Genomic DNA, 22,629 nt, shown 5'->3' on the forward strand with positions numbered 1-22,629 from the left:
TCCTGGTGGTACTCGGTGCCCAGAGGTGAGACTCGGATCCAACCAGGGGTGGACTGTATGCAAGGTAAGTATCTTAATGTCTGTACTACTTTTATTAGCCCAGGGAATCAATTTTTACTTCATTAATATATCCACGTCTAATCTAGTAATAGCTGCTCAGGATCTTTTCCTTTGTAGTTGCGGAATAAAGAAAAAAAACAGGACTCAGTAGGAATGATAGCATAATGGGGTATATAGGGCCCATGCTTAGACTGTAGAGCCCGGGTTCTATTCCCAGTACTGCCTGGTTGCCCTAAGAAAAATTTGAAAGCATTATCTAAGCATTGGTCCAGGCAAAATCTTAGAGAAGCACTGGGTGTAACCCCAAACCAAAACAAAAAAATCTAATATAAAAGGGGCCTGAGTGATAACAGAACAGGTAGGGCATTTGCCTTGCCCACTGCCGACCCAAGTCAGATACCCAGCATCCCATATGGTTCCCAGAGCCTAACAGGAGTAATTTCTGAGTGCAGAGCCAGGAGTTGCCCCTGCCTAGTGTGGCCAAAAACAAACAAATCCAAAAAATAACAACAATAAATCAAATATAAAGCCCAGATATTTGTACTTGTTTTTTGTTCTTTGTACTTGTTTTTTTCTTTAACTCAATGTGAATCCACCCCCAAACCCCTGCAGTTCTGGGGTAGACCCAGGCACCCACACACTCTTACCTGCCCACCGAGAGCACCGTCACCTCACCCTGGCGCCGTAGACGGTTTTCTTTGGCTTTGGCCACTGGTCTGATGAAGTGCCACCGCTTGTGCCGACACCGGTTACACACATCCTTCTCAACTACGCCGCCCACAGTGTGCAGGTGGTGGCCACAGACGTGCTTTCCTGGGGTGGACCCTGGAGACAAGGGCCCAGGACTCACAGGCGGGCTCCCGGGAGTACTGGGCGTCCCAGGGCTGTGGAGGAAGGAGGAGGAAAAGGCAGATGCAGTTATTTCAGAGATACAAAGACTCAGTGATCAGAGCAGCAGGTATACATCAGAAAGAAAAGCACATGATTCTTCCAACATACTTGAGCTTCATGGATGGTCCAAAGGGACCTGCTAATCACTACCCCAATAAGGCATTCCAGTTCTGCAGGGGTGAATGAGGTTTAGAAATAAATGAGCTATTGGGGAATACACACTGTTGGGAGCACAGTGTTTCTGTTTAAATGTTCTCCCATCTCCCAAAAGCAGAACCCATCTTTCACCCATAGCTGAATGTATGTTGATCTCTAGGCAGAGAGATGTCATAATTAATGTGTGCTGGAGCAGAGGAAAATGGAAGCCCTGTCTCATCCCATAAGACAGACTGTTCAGGGATAGAAGGTTACTCATTGGATTGAAGTGCATGCTATGCATGGGCTTAATCTCTGAACCCTACATGTGTGGCCCCCCAAAAACAAACAAATGTACAACATGGGCAGATTTAGAGGCCAGGAACTTAGCTCAGTGGACATGCACCTGCCTTGCAGGAATGGGGCACTCAGTTCCATCTGAGACCCTTCCCCACATGGTTCCTCCCTGTGTATGGTACCACAAATTGTGCGACCCCAGATATCAAAGCAGCAACAAAAACAGAAAAAAAGGGTGAAGAAGGTAGCAAAGCTGTAGGGCATTTGCCTTGCACACAGCTGACCCAGGATGGACCAAGGTTTGATCCCAGGCATCCTATATAGTTCCCCGAGCCTGCCAAAAGTGATTTCTGAGCACAGAGCCAGAAGTAATCCCTGAGTACCAACAGGTATGGCGCAAAAACAAAAACTAAAGTCGAAGAAAACAGAGAAAATTTATACAATCTTATCAGTAAAGGCAGAAAAGCTTGAATGCCCAGATATCAAAAGTGATATTCCAAAGAAAAACTGTATGTCGATCACAATGATAATAAAAACAGCGGTCACAGACTTCTAAGTACCTACTTTATTCACTTGATTAATCTTTGTAAAGCCTTCCACAGTATTCATTTCCTCATTTTAAAAATGAGGACACTGCTGCTCAGTGACTTGCCTGAGGTCACATAGCTAAGTATGTGATGAATCAGAGATCTAGAAAGTTTCAGGCTTCAGACACACCAGGGACCCCTTTGATCACAGGAAAGTAAACCAGCCAAACCACTCAGGCTATAAAAAAAAAAAAAAAATAGAAAAATCACACATTTAAGGGGTGGGCTGGCTACTCCAGAAAGCTCCAGGAAGGTCCCTAGAAAAGGAAGCAGGAAGCAACACAGCTGGCTGAGCAGAGGATTGTGCTGAAGATAGACTCCAGGGCACGGAAAGCATGACCACAACTCTGTGCCAACAGCCTGAAGGCGCAGTAACCTGTGGTCAGATCAAGCAGAAGTGAAGAAGCATTATGCAGGCACGGCCCAGGACTCCAAGCCAGTCTAACCCAGCACAACCAGCCAAGTATCTTGCGGTGCCCCTTAAAAACACTGCAATTTCCGGGAAGTTGCTGATAAAGCTGACAGCTGGGCCTCTTAGGCTCAGCAAACATTTTGGGGCTTCCCCCAGCTTGCTTCAACCTGGGAACTTTGATCTTCTCCGGCATTAATCCCCTGAGGGTGTACCTCAGCTGAGGTGTGTCTTTCCAGGCCCAAGTTGTGGATAAGACAAACTCTGCTGGGCCCCTTAAGCTCGGCAGACATTTTGGGGCTTCCCCGGCTTGCTTCAACCTGGGAACTTGATCTTCTCTGGCATTCATCCCCTGACGGCTTGCCTCAGCTGAGGTGAGTGTTTCTGGGCGGAGTTGCTGATAAAGCTGACTCTACTGGCCCCCTTAAGCCCACCTATAAGGGGTCGAAGCAGCTTTGCTTCGTGGCCACGCACTCCACCTAGCCAATGAATATACCACAACATGTAGAAAAACCCACAGCATAAGCACGACAATGGGGAAACTACGCAGACCAACTTCACCCATAGAGAATGAAGATGGAAACTCTGATTACTCAACAATGGCCAACCACCTAAGCAGTCTTTCAGAAATGGAGTTTAGAGAAGAAATATGGAGGATGCTCACAGAACTCAAAGAAAGTATAGATCAGAACACTAATAAAAATCAAGGAATATGAAGATAGAAATCAGAAAACTCCAAACTAAAATAGCAGGTCAAATAACAGGTCTGAAAAACTCAGTAGACGAATTGAAGAACATAATGGATGAGCTTTCCAACAGGTTAAAAGCAGCTAAGGATAGAATTAGTGCGCTGGACGATGCGATGCATAACAACTTTACACAGCAGAAGAAATTGGAAAAAAGCCTTAAATAAAATGATCAGACAATGGAAAAATTACTCAAAGAATATGAGCAGATGAAAATAGAAGTCTTTGATAAGCTCAACAGAAACAACTTTAGAATCATTGGAGTCCCAGAGACCCAAGAAGAAAATCTCCAGGAAGAATCAACAGTCAAGAACATCATCACAGAGAAACTACCAGAGCTAAAGAAAACATGTGACCAAATCCTGCATACCCGAAGAGTACCAGCTAAAAAGACCCCAGGAGAAACACCCCAAGACACATCCTAGTCACAATGATGAATCCCACAGATAGAGATAGAATACTGCAAGCAGCAAGATCAAAAAGGGAAATTACATTCCAGGGAGCATCCTTGAAATTTACAGCAGACCTGTCACCAGAAACACTCAAGGCCAGAAGGCAGTGGTGGGATGCAGTGATAAAACTCAATGAAATAAATGCTTCGCCAAGAATACTGCACCCAGCAAAACTCACTTTCAGGTTTGAAGAAAGTATACATGGCTTCACAGATAAACAACAGCTCAAAAACTTTATAAACTCAAAACCAGCCTTAAAAGAAAAATTGAAAGATCTATTCTGAAGACAAGACAGAACAAAAAACACACCAAACTTCTACACAAAGATGGCAATAAATCCCATGACAATTATTTCTCTCAATGTCAATGAACTAAATGCACCTGTTAAGAGGCACAGAGTGTGGGCCCGGAGAGATAGCACAATGGCGTTTGCCTTGCAAGCAGCCGATCCAGGACCAAAGGTAGTTAGTTAGAATCCCGGTGTCCCATATGGTCCCCTGTGCCTGCCAGGAGCTATTTCTGAGCAGAGAGCCAGGAGTAACCCCTGAGCACCGCCGGGTGTGGCCCAAAAACAAAAACAAAAACAAACAAGCAAACAAAATAGGAATAAAAGGAACCTTTCTCAATATAGTTAAGGCCATCTACTACAAGCCAGTGACAAATATTATCCTCAATGGAGAAAAACTAAAAGCCTTCCCTCTAAATTCTGGTACAAGACAAGGCTGTCCTCTCTCACCACTCCTATTCAACATAGTACTGGAAGTACTTGCTATAGTGATTAGGCAAGAAAAAGATATCAAGGGAATCTAGATAGAAAAGGAAGAAGTCAAGCTCTCACTGTTTGCAAATGACATGATACTCTACTTAGAAAACCCTAAAGACTCTACCAAAAAGCTTCTAGAAATAATAGATTCATATAGCAAAGTGGCAGGCTACAAAATTAACACAAAAAAAATCAATGGCCTTTTTATACACTAATAATGATAGGGAAGAAATGGACATTAAGAGAACAATCCCATTCACATTAGTGCCACACAAACTCAAATATCTTGGAGTCAATCTGACTAAAGATGTGAAGGATCTATACAAAGAAAACTATTATAAAACACTGCTCCGGGGCCGGGCGGTGGCGCTGGAGGTAAGGTGCCTGCCTTACAAGCGCTAGCCAAGGAACGGACAGCGGTTCGATCCCCCGGCGTCCCATATGGTTCCCCCAAGCCAGGGGCGATTTCTGAGCACATAGCCAGGAGTAACCCCTGAGCGTCAAATGGGTGTGGCCCAAAAACCAAAAAAAAAAAAAAAAAAAAAAAAAAAAAAAAAAAAAAACACTGCTCCAAGAAATAAGAGGGGACACGCGAAAATGGAAACACATACCCTGCTCATGGATTGGCAATACTTCCAAAAGCATTGTACAGATTTAATGTGATTCCCAAGATACCCATGACATTCTTCAAAGAAGTGGATCAAACACTTCTGAAATTCATTTGGAATAAACAACCTCGAATAGCTAAAGCATTCCTTGGGAAAAGGAATATGGGAGGCATTACTTTCCCCAATTTTAAGCTGTATTACAAAGCAATAGTTATAAAAACAGTATGGTATTGGAATAAAGACAGACCCTCAGATCAGTGGAATAGGCTTGAGTACTCAGAGAAGGTTCCTCAGACATATAACCGCCTAGTTTTTGATAAAGAAGCAAGAAATCCTAAATGGAGCAAGGAAAGCCTATTCAACATGTGGTATTGGCACAACTGGTTAGCCACTTGCAAAAAATCGAACTCAGACCCCCAGCTAACACCATGTACAAAGGTAAAATCCAAATGGATTAAAAACCTTGATATCAGATCTGAAAATATAAGGTATATAGAACAACATGTAGGTGAAACACTCTAGGACATTGAGACTAAAGGCATCTTTAAGGAGGAGACAGCACTTTCCAAATAAGTGGAAGCAGAGATAAACAGATGGGACTATATTAAGCTGAGAAGCTTCTGCATCTCAAAGAAGATAGTGCCCAGAATACAAAGGCCACCCACTGAGTGGGAGAAATTATTCACCCAATACTCATCAGATAAAGGACTAATATCCAAAATTTACAAGGTACTGACAGAATTATACAAAAAAAAAAAAATCTAACCGCATCAAAAAATGGGGAGAAGAAATGAACAGACACTTTGAAAAAGAAGGCAAATGGCCAAAAGGCACATGAAAAGATGCTCAACATCACTAATCGTCAGGGAGATGCAAATCAAAACTACTATGAGGTACCACCTCACGCCACTGAGATTGGCACACATCACAAAAAAGGAAAACAAGCAGTGCTGGTGGGGATGTGGAGAAAAAGGAACTCTTTTTCACTTCTGGTGGGAATGCCATCTAGTACAACCTTTATGGAAAGCGATATGAAGATTCCTTCACAAACTGGAAATTGAGCTTCCATACGATCCAGCTATACCACTCCTAGGAATATACCCGAGGAACACAAAAATACAATACAAAAATCCCTTCCTTACACCTATATTCATTGCAGCACTATTTACAATAGCCAGACTCTGGAAACAACCAAGATACCCTTCAACAGATGAGTGGCTAAAGAAACTGTGGTACATATACACAATGGAATACTATGCAGCCGTCAGGAGAGATGAAGCCATGAAATTTTCCTATACATGGATGTACATGGAATTTATTATTCTGAGTGAAGTAAGTCAGAGGGAGAGAGAAAGGTGCAGAATGGTTTCACTCATCTATGGGTTTTAAGAAAAATGAAAGACATTTTTAACAGTATCTCAGAGAGATGAGGGCTGGTAGGTGCAGCTCATGACATGAAGCTCATCACATATAGTGATGAGTGCAGTTGGAGAGATGACTACACTGAAAACTATCATAACAATGTGAATGAACGAGGGAAGTAGAAAGCCTTTCTCGAGTACAGGTGTGGGGGGTGGGGAGGAGGGAGATCTGGGAAATTGGTGGTGGAAATGTTGCACTGGTGAAAGGGGGTGTTCTTTACATGACTGTAATCATACAACTATAATCATATTTGTAATCACGGTGTTTAAATAAAGATAATTATTAAAAAAAAACACTCTGCAGTCTTAGAACTTGAAGAAACCATGAAGTGAAGTGAGCCAGAGAAGAAAGACAAACACAGGGCAAAAACACAGTGGGTAGGGCATTTTCCTTCCACATGGCCAACCCAGGTTCAATCCTCAGCATCCTACATGGTCCCCCTGAGCACAGTCAGGAGTGATTCCTAAATGTAAAGCCAGGAATAAACCCTTTTGCACTGCCAGGTATGACCCAACCCCCCCCCCCCTTCAACAAAGACAACCACAGAATGAGCTCATTTACTTGTGGTTTATAAAATAACTAATATTAGAAAATGTAATGTTGTAAAGGGGAGATTCCAAGATCCTCCTTGATCCCAGAGCTTAGATTGACAAAGGAAAGAAATCAGGGCAGGAAGAAGATGAGAAAGGAGGGGCCGGGCAGTGGCGCTGGAGGTAAGGTGCCTGCCTTGCCTGCGCTAGCCTAGGACGGACCGCGGTTCGATCCCCCGGCGTCCCATATGGTCCCCCAAGAAGCCAGGAGCAACTTCTGAGGGCATAGCCAGGAGTAACCCCTGAGCGTCACAGGGTGTGGCCCAAAAACCAAAAAAAAAAAAAAAAAAAAAGATGAGAAAGGAAAGTTATGGGGAAATGGGGAAACAGGGTTTTGGACTTGTTAGTTTGGGGATGTGGGAGACTTGTATAACTATGTATCTGAAGCACAGACTCAACAACACTGAAAACATGATATCTAAGCTGCAACCACTAAATTTTGTAATGTACCTTCCAAGGTGACAGGCAAGGGTTTGGGGAGATGAAATGTGGGAGCACTGGGGGAGGAAAGTTGACACTGGTCGTGGGATTGGTGTTGAAATACTATATGCCTAAAACTCAATAATAAATAACTTTGTACATCACAATTCTTTAATTTAAAAATCGTGAAAAATAAAAACCACCCTGCTACAACATTCAGAGCTACAGAACCCACATCAAAGTGACACACTGTATCAGAAGGTTGAATGAGTTCAAACACATTCATTCAACATGCGATGTGGGCCAGGAAGCAGCTGTGCACAGAGCCTAGAGATAGATATGGGGCGATGGTGAGAGACTCCCAGGTCAAGTTACACCTGGGAGCTTCCCTGTCTGAGCTTAGGTACATGGGTGCAGGAGGGACAAATGACAACTTCCTGTTCCTAGGAATGACATCTCTGGAGTATCTGAAATGGACCTTCCAGTTCGGTAGACAGTAATGATATCTAAGACATTTGAGGGCTTCTTGCCATGGCACTTGTTTCCTAGGACCTTACGGTCTTCCATGTTCTAACCACATAGAGGGTGCTCCACGGCACCCATCATGCTGCGTGCTTCATGCCTAACCTCTCAGCTTCCTGTCTCTTACCCCTGATAGAGGGGAGCTGACACTGGTGGTGAGACTGATGCTTAAACACTATGTCTAAATGAGTATCTTTGTAAAGGAAGGTGCCTTCCTTTAAAAAAAAATAATAATTAAATATTGCAGGATGACCACAAAAAGGGAAAAAAGAAAAGAACCCATCCCCTTTCCTATAGTGCCTCCTTTTGGCCACCATAATGTCTCCTGTGTGCCTCAGTCCCCACAGACTAGACCCTATGTGGGAGTTGCTGGCTCCATCTTGGCTCCCCAATCAATCAGCCGGCTCACACTCAGTGCTCCTCAAAAAAGAGACTGCAGAGAGAAGAGGAGCTCTGACAATGATGGGCAAGTGTGTCACCAGAATATAATAACTGAGTGCTTGGGCTATTGCTCAAGCCATCAAACACATGCTTTGCCTTGCGAAGTCCCAGCATGGCAGGGCCCCCACAACAATTAAAAACTGAACAAATGAAAAATAGAACTTAACAAGTGCCTCCAGATCAGCTTGTGTGTGTGTGTGTTTGTGTGTGTGTGTGTGTGTGTGTGAGAGAGAGAGAGAGAGAGAGAGAGATAAAGAGAGAGAGATAAAGAGAGAGAGAGACAGAGAGACAGAGAGAGACAGAGAGAGGACAGAGAGAGAGAGAGTATTCATAAAAGGTACTCTGCATCCCCACATTAACCAGATGAAGTAGATGCTGCAGGAATCTCATCCAAAACATGCAGGAGCTGAGCTCAGAGTAGCCCATTAAGAGGTGGCTTATGTGAAAAGGACCCAGGCCCCACACTGCCACTTCCTCCATCATTGTCTCCTATCAGGGTCTAGAGAAGGGAGGAGACTCCTGGGTTGTAGCACAAAGTGAGGCGTGCAGGCCAGTAATGTTGGTGAAAACTGCACAATGCACAGGACCCTTTCCACAGCAAAGGGCATTCTGGCTCAAATGTCACACATGCCAAGATTTGGAAACTTGAACCAGTAGAGAATGGGGTTGGGGGGAAAGGGTGTTTCCCACTCACGTATGGGGGGAGGAGAGAGCACTCACCTTTCAGGGTCACACACGCTATTATCTGCTACCATGGCCTTCAAAACATCAGCATTAGCTAAAGAAAAAAAAATAAAAAGGTATTAAAATGGAGTGAATAAGATGATCCTCCTTCAGTTCACAGGTCCTGGGGCTCCTAAGAAGAGAAGGTCCTTCCTGAGGCAACCCCATACATATAACTCACCAATAACTTGCACCAATAACAGGAATTCAGTGTGAGGGACAGAACTTAGGTGAAAGAATGAGGCCTACTAAAGAGCTTTGCTTCTTCCACATCAGTCCAATACACCACAGAAGGCACTTCCTCCTATAAACGTGCATGCCATTGCTCTATTGCCCTGAACTTAGTTGAATACTGAGCACTGTATTTAAATTACTTGCTTACCCCCAAACAACCAGCCCTAAATTCTGGTCACCCATAAAGTACTAAGGTAACACCATATTTCAAGAGGAATGAAAGCTAATTTCCCAGGGGGAGGCTATCTGCAAGAACAAACAGGGGGTGGAACTGGAACATGAGTATGGAGTTAACGGCACTTGCTATACAAGCAACCTACGTTCAATCACAGCTATCTCAATGGTCCACAAGTACTGCCAGGAGTGATACCTGAGTGCAAAACCCCTGAGCATTGCTGGGTGTGGCCCAAAGAATAACAAGAATAGGGCCCGGAGAGATAGCACAGCAGCGTTTGCCTTGCCAACAGCCAATCCCGGATCAAAGGTGGTTGGTTCGAATCCCAATCCCGGTGTCCCATATGGTCCCCCGTGCCTGCCAGGAGCTATTTCTGAGCAGACAGCCAGGAGTTACCCCTGAGCACCGCCGGGTGTGGCCCAAAAACCAAAAAAAAAAAAAAGAATAACAAGAATAACTAAATTCAGGGGCCAGAAAAATAACATGGAGGTCGGTGGTTCAAATCCCAGCATCCCATATGGTCCCTGAGCCTGCCAGGAGCAACTTCTGAGCATAGAGCCAGGAGTAACCCCTGAGTGTGGTCGGGTGTGACCCAAAAACCACACAAAAAATAAATAAAAAAGAATAACTAAATCCAAATTTCTTGAGTCCCTCTCCAGAGACACATATACACACAGAACACAAGCACGCATTGATACATTCACAGACACACAGATATACACTTACATGCAATAAATATATGTGCATATATACATGGATACATGTGTACTCATAAAGAAACAAGTGCAGGCCTGTGAGTACAAAGATATATGCACACATGCGCACATAGGAATATACACATACACGAATGTTCACACATATATACACCACATATGAGATACAAGTGCACAAAGGAATACATCCACATGAGCGAGCCCAGGCCTCTTGTATACACAGCAGGTGCTCAGCCTACTGAATTCTCTCTGCAGCTGATAAGATTTTTTTTGTCCGCCATGATCTAATTTCACCCCATCAAAACCCCAGCTGATAAGATATTATCTCTGCCGTGATCTAATTTCACCCCATTAAAAACCCCATATGAGGTGATTTTAAAAAAAAAATGTCAACACTGCATATCATCTTCGGGATATTATTATTACTATTGTTACTATTTTGTAGTGCCAGAGATCAAACCCAGGGCCTCACACATATAAAGCAAGTAGTGTTCTAATGCTGAGGCACACTGTGACCCTCACCATCCTCTTTTCTAACAGAAAGATTTCTTTGCCCTTCAAAACCATGGAGATGCCCAAATACTTTTTAAATTTAAGTTTTCTTCTTTTTTTTTTTTTTCCTTTGTGTTGCATTAAATAATTAAGGATGAGGCTGGATGGTGGAGGATGCCATCCAGCCCACATGGCTCTGCAACCTCCATGCAGCCGGCGAGTTCCAGGCCCAGGTGAAATTACTCACTCACACGCAGCCATCAGGAAGAATCATCTTTATTCATGCCCTTGCCACCACAGGTGTGTGGCCTATGTCAACCTTTCAAGCATTCAGCAATATTTTGCTAGCCCTGCATCTTATTTCCTGTTAGCCATCTTCCCTTTGGGCTCCATGCGGCCCAAAGATCCAAAAGCCAGGAAGCCAAGCCGGGCCAAGAGAGAAACGGCAAAAAGCCCGAATCCCCTGGCTCAGAGGTTTATCTATCCTTTTCCAGACCCCTCCCAGAAATGGGAGGTCTTGCAGGTAGTTACACCTATTATCCGGTTCCCAAAACTCCTCCCAGATATGGGTGGGTCTTGGGGTACACCACACCTTTGGTTTTTGGGTCACACCTGGCCGCGCTCAGGGATTACTCCTGGCTCTACGCTCAGAAATCACCGCTGGCAGGCACAGGGGACCATATGGGATGCTGGGATTCGAACCACCTTCCTTCTGCAAGAAAGGCAAACGTCTTACCTCCATGCTATCTCTCCAGCCCTAAGTTTTCTTCTAAGAAAGACTCCTGTCATTAAAAAACACTGGAGTGGACCCAAAAGACCTTCTCCTACAGAGAAAACTCAATACATTCTGTCAGACAAGTCTCCGAATGACCCAGTGCTATCACTCCTGTCACCACTATGATAGTCATATCAAGAACAAATAATAGGTATAGTACAGAGAGGTGATTCTCTTAAGAGATTTGGTGAACACACAATAATTTTCCTGTTGGCATTCTCTCTAGACTGTCATTTACCAAACGCCCATAATATAAAAAGAAAGGAGGAAAATTGTGACTGTGAAAAGTATGAACACGGGCCTGGAGAGATAGCACAGTGGCGTTTGCCTTGCAAGCAGCCAATCCAGGACCAAAGGTGTTTGGTTCGAATCCCGGTGTCCCATATGGTCCCCCGTGCCTGCCAGGAGCTATTTCTGAGCAGACAGCCAGGAGTAACCCCTGAGCACCGCTGGGTGTGGCCCAAAAACCAAAAAAAAAAAAAAAAAAAAAAAAGTATGAACACAGGGGTCAGAAAGATAGAACAAGGGAAAGAGCGCTTGCCTTGTATGTGGCTCACCAAGTTGAATTCCCATCCCAGATGGTCCCCCAAGCACCACCAAGAGTGATTCTTGAGTGCAGAAATAACCCATGAGCATTGCCTGGTGTGGCCCCAAAACAAATAAAATAAAATAGCCTGTTTACCAAGAGAAGTTTGAACAGTTGCCAATATAAGTAATCACGGTTGCCATGTTCAAACCAGGCTACCTCCATAGACTCACTCTTTTCTGAAAAGAGACGTAAACTGAGCATGAAAGATTATGGTTATACAAGCTCACACAGCACAAAGCTGGTCATCTTAGGAGAAGGGTGGGTCAAACCCCTGCCCTGCCAAAGCCACACTTGCTGCCTCCATCACCCAGAATCATCATTTCTTCAATGGCCCTACCTCATCACCAACCCTCTACAATTCCCTTCAGGGACACCACACTGACCACACATCAGGTATACTGGTTTGGGGGCTGATATCATCAGGGCTTTTTGGGGTGCAGACATCATCCCCCATATCTTCCTTCTTCCAGGAGGCCTGGCAGCTGTCCCTAAAAGTTGTAGTATAAGTAATGTCCCTAAAAGCTGCAGTATAAGTAATAGTGCTTTGAATTTCAAGTAATCACGTACACCTGCCTCCTTTAAAGTATAAAATAGGGGCCGGAGAGATAGCATGGAGGTAAGGTGTTTGCCTTTCATGCAGAGAGTCATCGGTTTGAATCCCGGTGTCCCATATGGTCCCCCGTGCCTACCAGGAGCAATTTCTGAGCCTGGAGCCAGGAATAACCCCTGAGCACTGCCGGGTGTGACCCAAAAACCACAAAAAAAAAAAAAAAATATATATATATATATATAAAATAGTTCAAGGAAAATTATTTTTAAAATACTGACATCAGGGCCAAAACTATAGTACAATAAGTAGGGTACTTGCCTTGTAAATGACAGGCCCAGATTCAATCTCCAGCATCCCATATGGCCCTGGGCACCACCAGGAGTAATTCCACAGTACAGAACCAGAAGTAATCCCTAAGCATCATGGGGCATAGTCCAAAACAAACAAATAAATAAATAATAAAATATACTTCATTATTGAAGTATATATTAAATATACAAAATCACAGAACCTGACATTTTAACTGACATGTTGTTTATCATGTATTTCTAGACTATCAACAACCCTAACCCTGACCCAACTAAGAAGAACTATTGCCCCCATTTTACAGACTCAGACACTAAAGCTCAAGAAGGTTCCCTGAAGACACTGGCCAGAGTTATCCAGCTAGAGAGATAAGCCAAGACACCAAGACTGTGTCTCCTTCTTTCTTCCTGAGTCTTCACCCAAATGAACTGCTTCATTGTTCACCACAATGTTTGCCCAATCATTAAGGCAAGTTTCAGAAACCTACTCAGTGATGATAGTAGTTTATAATGGAATCCTTTATGTTATAATATAAATTCAGCTCCAAGATAAGAAATGTCACAAAAGCCAGTGTGCATAATCCAGGGCATTTGAGAACAATCACAATTCTCTTTATTGTTTCTCTCTTGGATGGTGTGAGAACCTGGCAGAAAAGCTCATGGTGGAGCCACAGGGACTTTCGAATGCCCACACAGAGCAAGAACACCCCACTGACTTCTACTGCACTCCCCAACTCAGCGCTGCTCAGAAAATCATCATGAAGTAGCACTGTGACTAAGGTCGCCTGCACATCAGCAAGAAAATCAGATGTGTATGGATCTGCTGAGAAGTTCACCCTTCAGGAGAGATATAGTAGATTCCATACTGACCTAATTCACAACCTTCAGGATATACATTTAAGCCATCAACTCAAATGTCATTATAAGTACAGATGAAATATGATCCCATTGTCTCAATGACACTACAGAAGACTATATATCATGACTGTGGTGATTTTATTTTGGAACCAATCCCAGTACTGCTCAGGGCTTTCTCCTTGCTTTGTACTCAGAGATCATTTCCAGAGGGGCTGAGGGGACAATATAAAGTGATAAGGATCAAATCCAGATTACTGCATGCAATGCAAGCACCTTTACCCACTGTACTATCTCTCTGGCCCCCCATGCTTGTGTTTTAATGTTCATAACTTCAGCCTAAAAAAACTAAATAAACATGAGGGAAAAGGGAATGGATGATTGGACTTTATGTTATTTCTTTTAAAATTTCTAATTGGATATCTAAACCCACACACTCTCTATGTTCTCACCAGACCATCTCCATAAACTTACTCTTCTCTCAAAAGAGATGTAAACCAGGCTGTGAAAAATTATGGGTACCGGCCATAGAACAGAAAGCTTGGGCCGGGCGGTGGCGCTGAAGGTAAGGTGCCTGCCTTGCCTGCGCTAGCCTTGGACGGACCGCGGTTCGATCCCCCGGTGTCCCATATGGTCCCCCAAGCCAGGAGCAACTTCTGAGCGCATAGCCAGGAGTAACCCCTGAGCGTTACTGGGTGTGGCCCAAACCCCCCCCCCCAAAAAAAAAAAAAAAAAAAGAACAGAAAGCTTAGAAAATAGCAAGCCAAGCTCCTGTCCTCCTGAAGCCATGCCTTCTGCATCCATCATCCAGAATCACTGTGTTGCTTATGGCCCTGCCTCACCACCCCTTATACTTCTCTTCAGAGATACCAATCTGACCAAACTTTAGGTATGCTGGTATTTGGGCTGATATCACCAGGGCTTTTTTGGAGTAAGTGTGGACATCCCTCACCCCATGGAGGATCCTTCTTTCACAAGGCCTGGCAGCTGAGAATACAACCCTAAAAGCCACAATGATAGTGCTTTGAATTTCTGGACAACTTCATTTGTTTGATGCTGTCATCCCTATAGGAACAAACCATTTTAATAGAATGGAGAGCTAACAAGAAGAGCTTACTAAACCTTCTGCTATTGTATTAATGACTTCATTGAAGATATATTTTTTCACAAATTGTGGTTGTTACTGTTCTTTCTAATTCTTTTTAAACTTTCTTCTCTTCCTTTTTCTTTTTTATTTTTTCCTTCTAATTTTTAAAAATTTTTATTGAGACCCATTGTGAGTTACAAGTCTTTTACAGTTGTATTTCAGGCATATAGTGACAGTGAATTAGGGCCATCATCAGTGTTGATCTTCCTCTACCAGAGTTCCCCCATACTTCCACTTTTAGCCTCCAGGACTACTAGTGTAACAGATCCATTTTGTGCATAACTAGTTATAGTTTGGGTCTCTAGATTCTATTGTCATATTGTCATTGACTTAGGCTTGAGTATTCAGATCTAATCTTTTTTTTTTCCACTCAATGCTCCTGAGACTGCATGGCCTCTGGGCCCCATCCACTTTTTTCTTTCTTTTCTCAATTTGTAATATAGACATATTAATATGAAGTAGAACAAAATGTCCAAGTTCTAAAGTTCTATGAAAAAGGTGGGTCTTTTGACATTAAGCTTCATGGGTGGAGATACCCTGAATCTCTTAGGCCAATGATTCCCTTTCTAATTTCTCCCAACAGTTGCTGTGCTAATGCAAATGAAAAAATTTTTGTCACATCTGCCCCTCCCTCCCTTTTATTTTTTCTATTCTTTTTTTTAATATCTTTGATCTCAATTATCTGGAAACAACTGTATTATGGTCAACTATGTCAACTACATGGTGTGTTTTCTTTACATAAAGTAAAAATAATTTCTAATTGCAATGATATATAAATTTAAAGAAAATTTGTGTCATGGTATGGTTAGGGCTTTTTTTCTTTTAATTAAAGTAACTAACAGAAAGACTTTAAAAACTGGTTGGAAGTTCAATCTCTTAATGGCAGACAAAGAAAAGGTAAAAAAAAAAAAATTGCAGCTGTTTTACAGAGGATTTCAGTCTCAGGCAAAGAATAAGACTAGCCCATAAATTGGCAAGAGACTCAAGTATGTGTCTAATGCCTTGGCTACAATTTACTTATGACTGATGGTTTTGGGTTTTTTGGTTTGTTTATTTTTTGGTGGTGAGGGGGTGTTTGGCGTCACACTCAGCAATGCTGAAGTAGGAGGTGGACACTCCCAATTGATATACTAGGAGAAGCTAGTGAGGCCACAGCCAGAAGAAGTGGGTTATAGGGGAAGAGTAGAAGTGTGGCAAAGGAGATGTCAGAGTACTAGAGAAAAAGCAGAAAGATGCTGGAAGACAGAGGTAGAGGAAATAGAGCTTCAGGTCTCATCCGAACAGACTTACAAGTAATCAACATTGCAGATGCCAAAAGATGCCTTCCAGGTGGTACACGACCACCATTCAAAAAAAAAGAACATATAAAAATATAAAAAAAAAAAAATGGGGCCAAAGCGGTGGCGCAGGGCGTAAGGTGTCTACCTTGCCCGTGCTAGCCTAGGACAGACTGTGGTTCGATCCCCCAGCATCCCATATGGCCCCGAAGCCAGGAGTGATTTCTGAGCGCATAGCCAGGAGTAACCCCTGGTCCGCACTGAGTGTGGCCCAAAAAACAAAAAACAAAATATATACATATATATGAATGCAGGGCTGTGCATGTGGCTGACCCAGATTCAATCCCAAGCATCTCAGATGGTTTTCCCAAACCCACCAGCAATGATTCTTTGAGAGCTAGAAGTAAGCCCTGAGTACCTAAGTACCTAAGTTTTGTTTTGGATTTGGCCTCAAAACAAAAACAAAAACAAAACAAAACAAAAAAGAACAGTGCTCGATGTCCCTTTGTATGGAGGTGGGGAAAGCTCTATCAAGTATGGGGCGCAGAGACTCACACATTTTTTTGCAGTAAGAAAAGGGGACACTGGCTGCCACCCTGCTACCTACTATACATGCAATGGAACCCTATGGCCTCCTCCACGAAGGGTTCTTTCCTCAGCAAATAAAGTAGCCCTGGGGAAGAACTTATCAGGAAGTTTGGAGAACACATAGGATCCCTTTAAGGTGCTCTCCAAAGGCCCCAGCTGTGTGCTGGACCCCCAGCAAGGAAGGAAAGCTCCCACCCCTCTTTCTGGCAGACAGTGACTACAGATAGTTATGGAGAGACTCTGAAATCACCCTCTTGAGCTCAAAGCCCTGAGGGGTGAGGCGGGCAAGTCGGTTCAGTTTCTCCACTGTATAATGCCAAGACACCACCTGAAGGCCATGAGTCCTGGAAAGTCTCCCACTCGAGCCTGGCACGCAGCCAATCATGCCTCCTGTACAGTCAGAAGCCACCTGGCCTTGGGTCAAGTTTTCACGGCTGACTTAGTTCACTGCTCTGCTGTCCAGCCTTATCCAGTGTGCACTAACTGAGCAGCTGCTTTAGCTCTCTTGCATTCCCAAAGGCTTCCAAGCTCCCCTAAAGTCACAGATCTGGAGAGAGTGAAGGGAGAGCCGCAGGGCAGAGGGGTTTCACATGCACTAACAAAAGGAAGTTAAGATGTCAAAGTCCCTAACAGCTGAAGCTTCTACAGGCCCAGTCTCTGTGTCTATTTATGGTGCAAATGACAAGGCCCCTTTTCATGCAAGACAACAGGTATCACCATCCAATGTTTGAGAAAGGAACTACCCACATAATATCCTGTGAGCAGGACTCTAGAAGACAGGGAACCAAGTGCAAGAACTCTGGCCTTTTTGTTATCATTGTTCTCATTCATTCTTCTACTAAATCTAGCTATCGGTTTGATATCCTGCTAGCACAGAAACCTTCAAATTAAAGAGAGGCAGCACTGCCTGGTTGAGAGAGACCAAGACCAGACTGCTCACTAACATGACCAACTTTGCCATGGAAAGTCTTCAGTACTCTACCTGAATGTTTAGAGGACAAAGTGAGATCGCACACCTACAGCACCAAGATCCAAACATGTAAGGAACAATAAAAATTATGACTGGAGAAAGAGAGACAGATGACAAAGAATGGCACTTGCCTTGCAATCAGCTGTCTCTAGTTTGATCCCTGGCACTCCATGATCCCCCATTGTACCACATTAAATGATCCTTGTGAAGAGAGCCAAAAAAAAATAGCCCCTGCGTACTCCCAGGGTGAACCAAACTCCTCTCAGCACCCCCAAATCTACACAATCATAATAAACATGAATCTAAGTCAGGTGAAATCATTGATAAAGCACGTGGGCCTGACAGATGTTCTTACTGGAAAGAAAGGGAATGGAGATCGGAAGTGAGAGAAAGGGCTGCAGGTGGGAGAACAGGTTTTTACTAAGCATTCCAACTTTACGAACCAATAGTTCTGCCTCATCAGTGCATACTGCGTGAGTCAGCACAGAGAGAGCACAAGAAAAATACTTGCCTTTAAATTCCCATGGGAATTCAAACTCTTGGTATCTGTGGCTAATGAATGTGGGGTAAGGAGTACCACAGGTATCAAGTTTCTGTGGGTGGGTAAGCCTTGAACACAGCTGACAAGTGATGGATCCCTCATACCATCTATGATCCCTGAGCACCATCAGCAGTATCTCCTGAGAACCACTAGGGGAAGAAAGGAGAGGGGAGGGGAAGAGAGGAGAGGGGATGAAAGGAGCAAGTGGGGAGGGAAGGAGAAGGGAGGGAGGGAGGGAGGAAAGGAGAGGGGAGGGAGGGATGGGAAGGGGAGAGAAGGAAGGGAAGGGGAGGAAGGGGAAGAAGGGAAGGAGGAAGGAAGGAAGGAAGGAAGGAAGGGAGGGAGGGAGGGAGGGAGGGAGGGAGGGAGGGAGGGAGAGGGAGGGAAGAAGGGAGGGAAGGAGGGAGGGAGGGAGGGAGGGAAGAAGGGAAGGAGGGAGGGAGGGAGGGAGGGAGGGAGGGAGGGAGGGAAGGAGGGAGGGAGGGGAGGAAGGGAGGGAGGGGAGGGAGGGAGGGAGGGAGGGAGGGAGGGAGAGTCAAAGTTACTTCCATCATTCAGAAGTCTGGCCTGAATTTATCTAACCAAGATTAAAGAAACCCTTCCTTCACAAGATGAAGTTTAAATACATTTCAGAGGGAAACTTAAACACATAAGATGTATAGGTAATTTAAGACTAAATCACATGGGCCCCGGGGATGGCTCTGAGGCCTTGCAAGCATGAGGCCATGAACTGAATCGCTGTATCGGCTCACTTGTGCAGGGAACCCAAACCCCACAACCAAGCTTGTGATCTTAGTCCCACACCATGTATGTGTGAACACCCCTACCAAGTGTGGAGGTCCTTGGGAGCACTTCAGTCAAGTGTGCAGCCCTGGTCATCACGACATGAAGCCAAGGAAGGGGGGCAGAAACAAAGACTAAATCAGAGATTAGGCAAACCTGTCCTGGCAGAAAGCAGAGACTCAAATGCCAAGAGATGAAACAGGGATGGAGCAACAAGACTGAGTGCAGTTTCAGCCATGTTGGCAGAACATTCTGAAACTAGCCAATTGCCATGGCAGTGTGATATCCTGAATGTAATTAATGCTATCAATGGTACATTTTTTGTGTGTTTTTTTGTTTTGATTGGTTGTTGTTTTTGTTCCACAACCATCAGTGGACAGGGATTACTCCTGGCTCTGCACTCAGGAATCATGCGTCGAAGGCTTGGGGAACCATACGGGATGCTAGGAATCAAATCCAGGTCATCCGCATGAAAGGCAAGTGCCCTACCCTCTGTGCTATAGCTCCAGCCCCTACCAATATGTTTTAAATAGTTTTGTTGCAGGGGGAATGGATGCAAAGGGCACCAGATAAATCAGATACTTTAATCGGTCATTTATTTTGTGCCCACCAAAAAAAGGCATTTAGTCTAATATGAAATAGGACAACTGGGGAGGGAGATAATAGAGGTCAAAGGAAGCCCCTGACCTCCTCCTCGCACCATTACGTATGCCCAGATGAATGGCAGGACAGCAAAGGTGTACACACACACACACACACTCACACACACAGCCAGAGACCAAGGAAAGGTGTACGTATACACACACACACACACACACACACACACACACACAGCCAGAGACCAAGGAAAACCAAAGGAATAGGGAGTGGCTAAACCCAGACCCATCTTCTTAGCTGTTACCACAAAAGTGGGTTTATTGGGGTCACAGTCATGAGAGTGAACTTCACAAGTGTCTTATATAATCATGTTCCTGAGGACAAAGAAAAGCAGCAGGTCCTATTTGGGTGCCTTCTTCATGGAACACTCCATGCCCAGGCTGCCAGAACAAGGCTAGGGCATAGGAGATTCCAGTGACAGAGGAGAAATTCAGCTCTATGGGTGCTGGAATCTTTGCCTGTGACAACTCTGCTAAGTCCAGCTCTGACAATTCCCAAAACTTGTGGGTCAAGGACCATCTTCACTCACTGTGAGACCCTTGAGCTTAAATCATGCTGGAGGGAAAAAAAGAAATCTATGCCATCCCCCCAGAGCCAGTTTTGAAGGAATCATGGATTTAATGATGGGTTCCAGAAACATGCAGTCATCCATACCTTCGTTTTTCATGATGTAGTGGATGATCTGGCCCACGGTGTCACTGTTCTCATTGACAGTGTCGTTGAGTTCTGAAAGAAAGAGGAGAAGAAGGCAGGTCACAGACTGAGACCTCACGGGCATTGCCCAGCCCACGAAGCCTATGAGTCATGGTGCCAAGAGGTCAGTCCTCTTTCATTCGACCCAAACTGATCGATTACCAAAATGAGAGACAGGCAGGGAAGCAACAGTGAAGACCACCAACCTCATCTTCCAAGACAGCTACCTCCTTCCCACCGACCAAACCTCCCTACTGCTGTTTCTCTCCTGCCAATTCCCTAAACAGTGGGTGGACAGGGGAAGAGTGAAATGGAAGAACAATGCCACCTCTGCTGCATCCTGTTCTTTCCTTTGTGGTCATAGTATATAAATAGGCAACATCAAATACTTTTTTCTCACAGCTTGAATATAAGTCTTTGTTTCTCAGATGCTCCCATTTTCTCACTATGCTTCCAAATACGGCAGGAATGCCCACCGTCCTATTTGCCCACAAACTTAGGTTGCCTGGGAGGAGAATATAGGGGATCAGCCTTGGAACAGTTCAATGACTAGAAAGATAGTCCAGATATTAAGGCACTTGCTTAGCATGTGGCCAACCATGGCTCAAACACAGGGTTCTACATAGGCTTCCCCCACATGGCCAGGAGTGACCTCTATCACAGAACTAGGAGTAAGCCCTAATGAGTTAGGTGTAGCCCCTCTTGTCCCCAAAAAACAAATAAGCAAAATAGTTCAACCCTCCACTGAGAGGCTGAGCTGTAACACTGTTGGGATAAAAAATAAGGAAGAGGGGCTGGAGTGATAATATGGCAGATAATGTGTTTGTTTTGCATACAGCCAACCTTGGTTCAATCCCTGGCATCCATATGGTCCTCTAACCCCACCAGGAGTGATCCTCAAGCTCAGAGTAAGGAGTAAGCCCTGAGCATTGCCAGATGTAGCCAATCCCCCAGATAAACAAAAATAAGGAAGGTTATTGGCTCTGTAGTTTGTTTATATATAGATAAATATTTATTTATACCACATATGTACATGCATATGCCTATACCACACTTCTATACTGTACCCATGAGCCTGCAATAATAATGCAAGCATGAGATCTTAACTTCAACAACCAAATTTAAAAATGTGTCTGCCAAGAATATAGCTGGAGTGGGAAGGAATTTGAGGACACTGGTGAAACTGGTGCTAGGATTGGTGCCAAAATATTATACTTCTGAAACTCAACTAAGAATAACTACATATATCACAGTAACTTAATCTCACAAAACTTTAAAAAGAATGGAAGGACCACATCCAGAGATGTTCAGAGATTACTTTTGGCTCTATACCCAGGAATTATTACTGGTAGGCTCAGGAGATCACATGGGTTGCCCAGGATCAAACCCAGGTCAGTATCGAGCAAGGTAAGCACACTACCAGTTGTGACAGTACTCTAGTTCCTTTTTGTTGTTGTTATTGTTGTTGTTATTGATTTTTGTTTTGGGGCCAAACACGGCAGCATTCAAGGGTATCTCCTGGCTCTACTCTTAAGGATTACTCCTGGTGGGCTTGGGGAACCATATGGAATGCTGGAATGAAATCCAGGTCGGCCACATACAAAGGAAACATCCACCACTGTGTATCACTCCAGCCCCCAGTCTTAAGTTCCCTTTAACAAAAATTTTAAGGGCCCGGAGAGATAGCACAGCGGCGTTTGCCTTGCAAGCAGCCGATCCAGGACCAAAGGTGGTTGGTTCAAATCCCGGTGTCCCATATGGTCCCCCATGCCTGCTGGGAGCTATTTCTGAGCAGACAGCCAGGAGTAACCCCTGAGCACTGCCAGGTGTGACCCAAAAAAAAAAAAAAAAAAAATTTAATAGGAAGGAAAGGAAAAGGAAAGGGAGAGGTGAGGAAGAGAGAGGAGGGGAGGGAAAAAAAGAGAAAAGAAAGAAAAGGAAGGAAGTAGGGAAGGAAGAGAGAAAGAAAGATGAAAGAAAGAAAGAAAGAAAGAAAGAAAGAAAGAAAGAAAGAAAGAAAGAAAGAAAGAAAGAAAGAAAGAAAGAAAGAAAGAAAGAAAGAAAGAAAGAAAGAAAGAAAGAAAGAGAAAGAAAGAAAGAGAGAAAGAAAGAGAGAAAGAAAGAGAGAGAGAGGAAGGAAGGAAGGAAGGAAGGAAGGAAGGAAGGAAGGAGGGAGGGAGGGAGGGAGGGAGGGAGGGAGGAAGGAAGGAAGGAAGGAA

The 22,629-nt window shown here is 44.1% G+C and overlaps 1 protein-coding gene across 1 annotated transcript in view; it reads right to left on the bottom strand.

The window, feature by feature from the left end:
- RELL1 (RELT like 1) overlaps positions 1 to 22,629 on the bottom strand; it is a 93,667-nt gene that overhangs the window by 25,206 nt on the left and 45,832 nt on the right. Inside the window, exons 3-5 of the mRNA XM_049790172.1 lie at positions 20,372 to 20,443; positions 9,064 to 9,121; positions 708 to 944 (exon numbers count right to left, since the gene is read on the bottom strand). Of these exons, the coding sequence (XP_049646129.1) occupies positions 708 to 944; positions 9,064 to 9,121; positions 20,372 to 20,443 (367 nt within the window). The remainder of the gene's footprint in view (positions 1 to 707; positions 945 to 9,063; positions 9,122 to 20,371; positions 20,444 to 22,629) is intronic.

The sequence above is a fragment of the Suncus etruscus genome, chromosome 16 (genome assembly GCF_024139225.1).
Source record: "Suncus etruscus isolate mSunEtr1 chromosome 16, mSunEtr1.pri.cur, whole genome shotgun sequence".
Lineage (NCBI taxonomy): Eukaryota > Metazoa > Chordata > Mammalia > Eulipotyphla > Soricidae > Suncus > Suncus etruscus.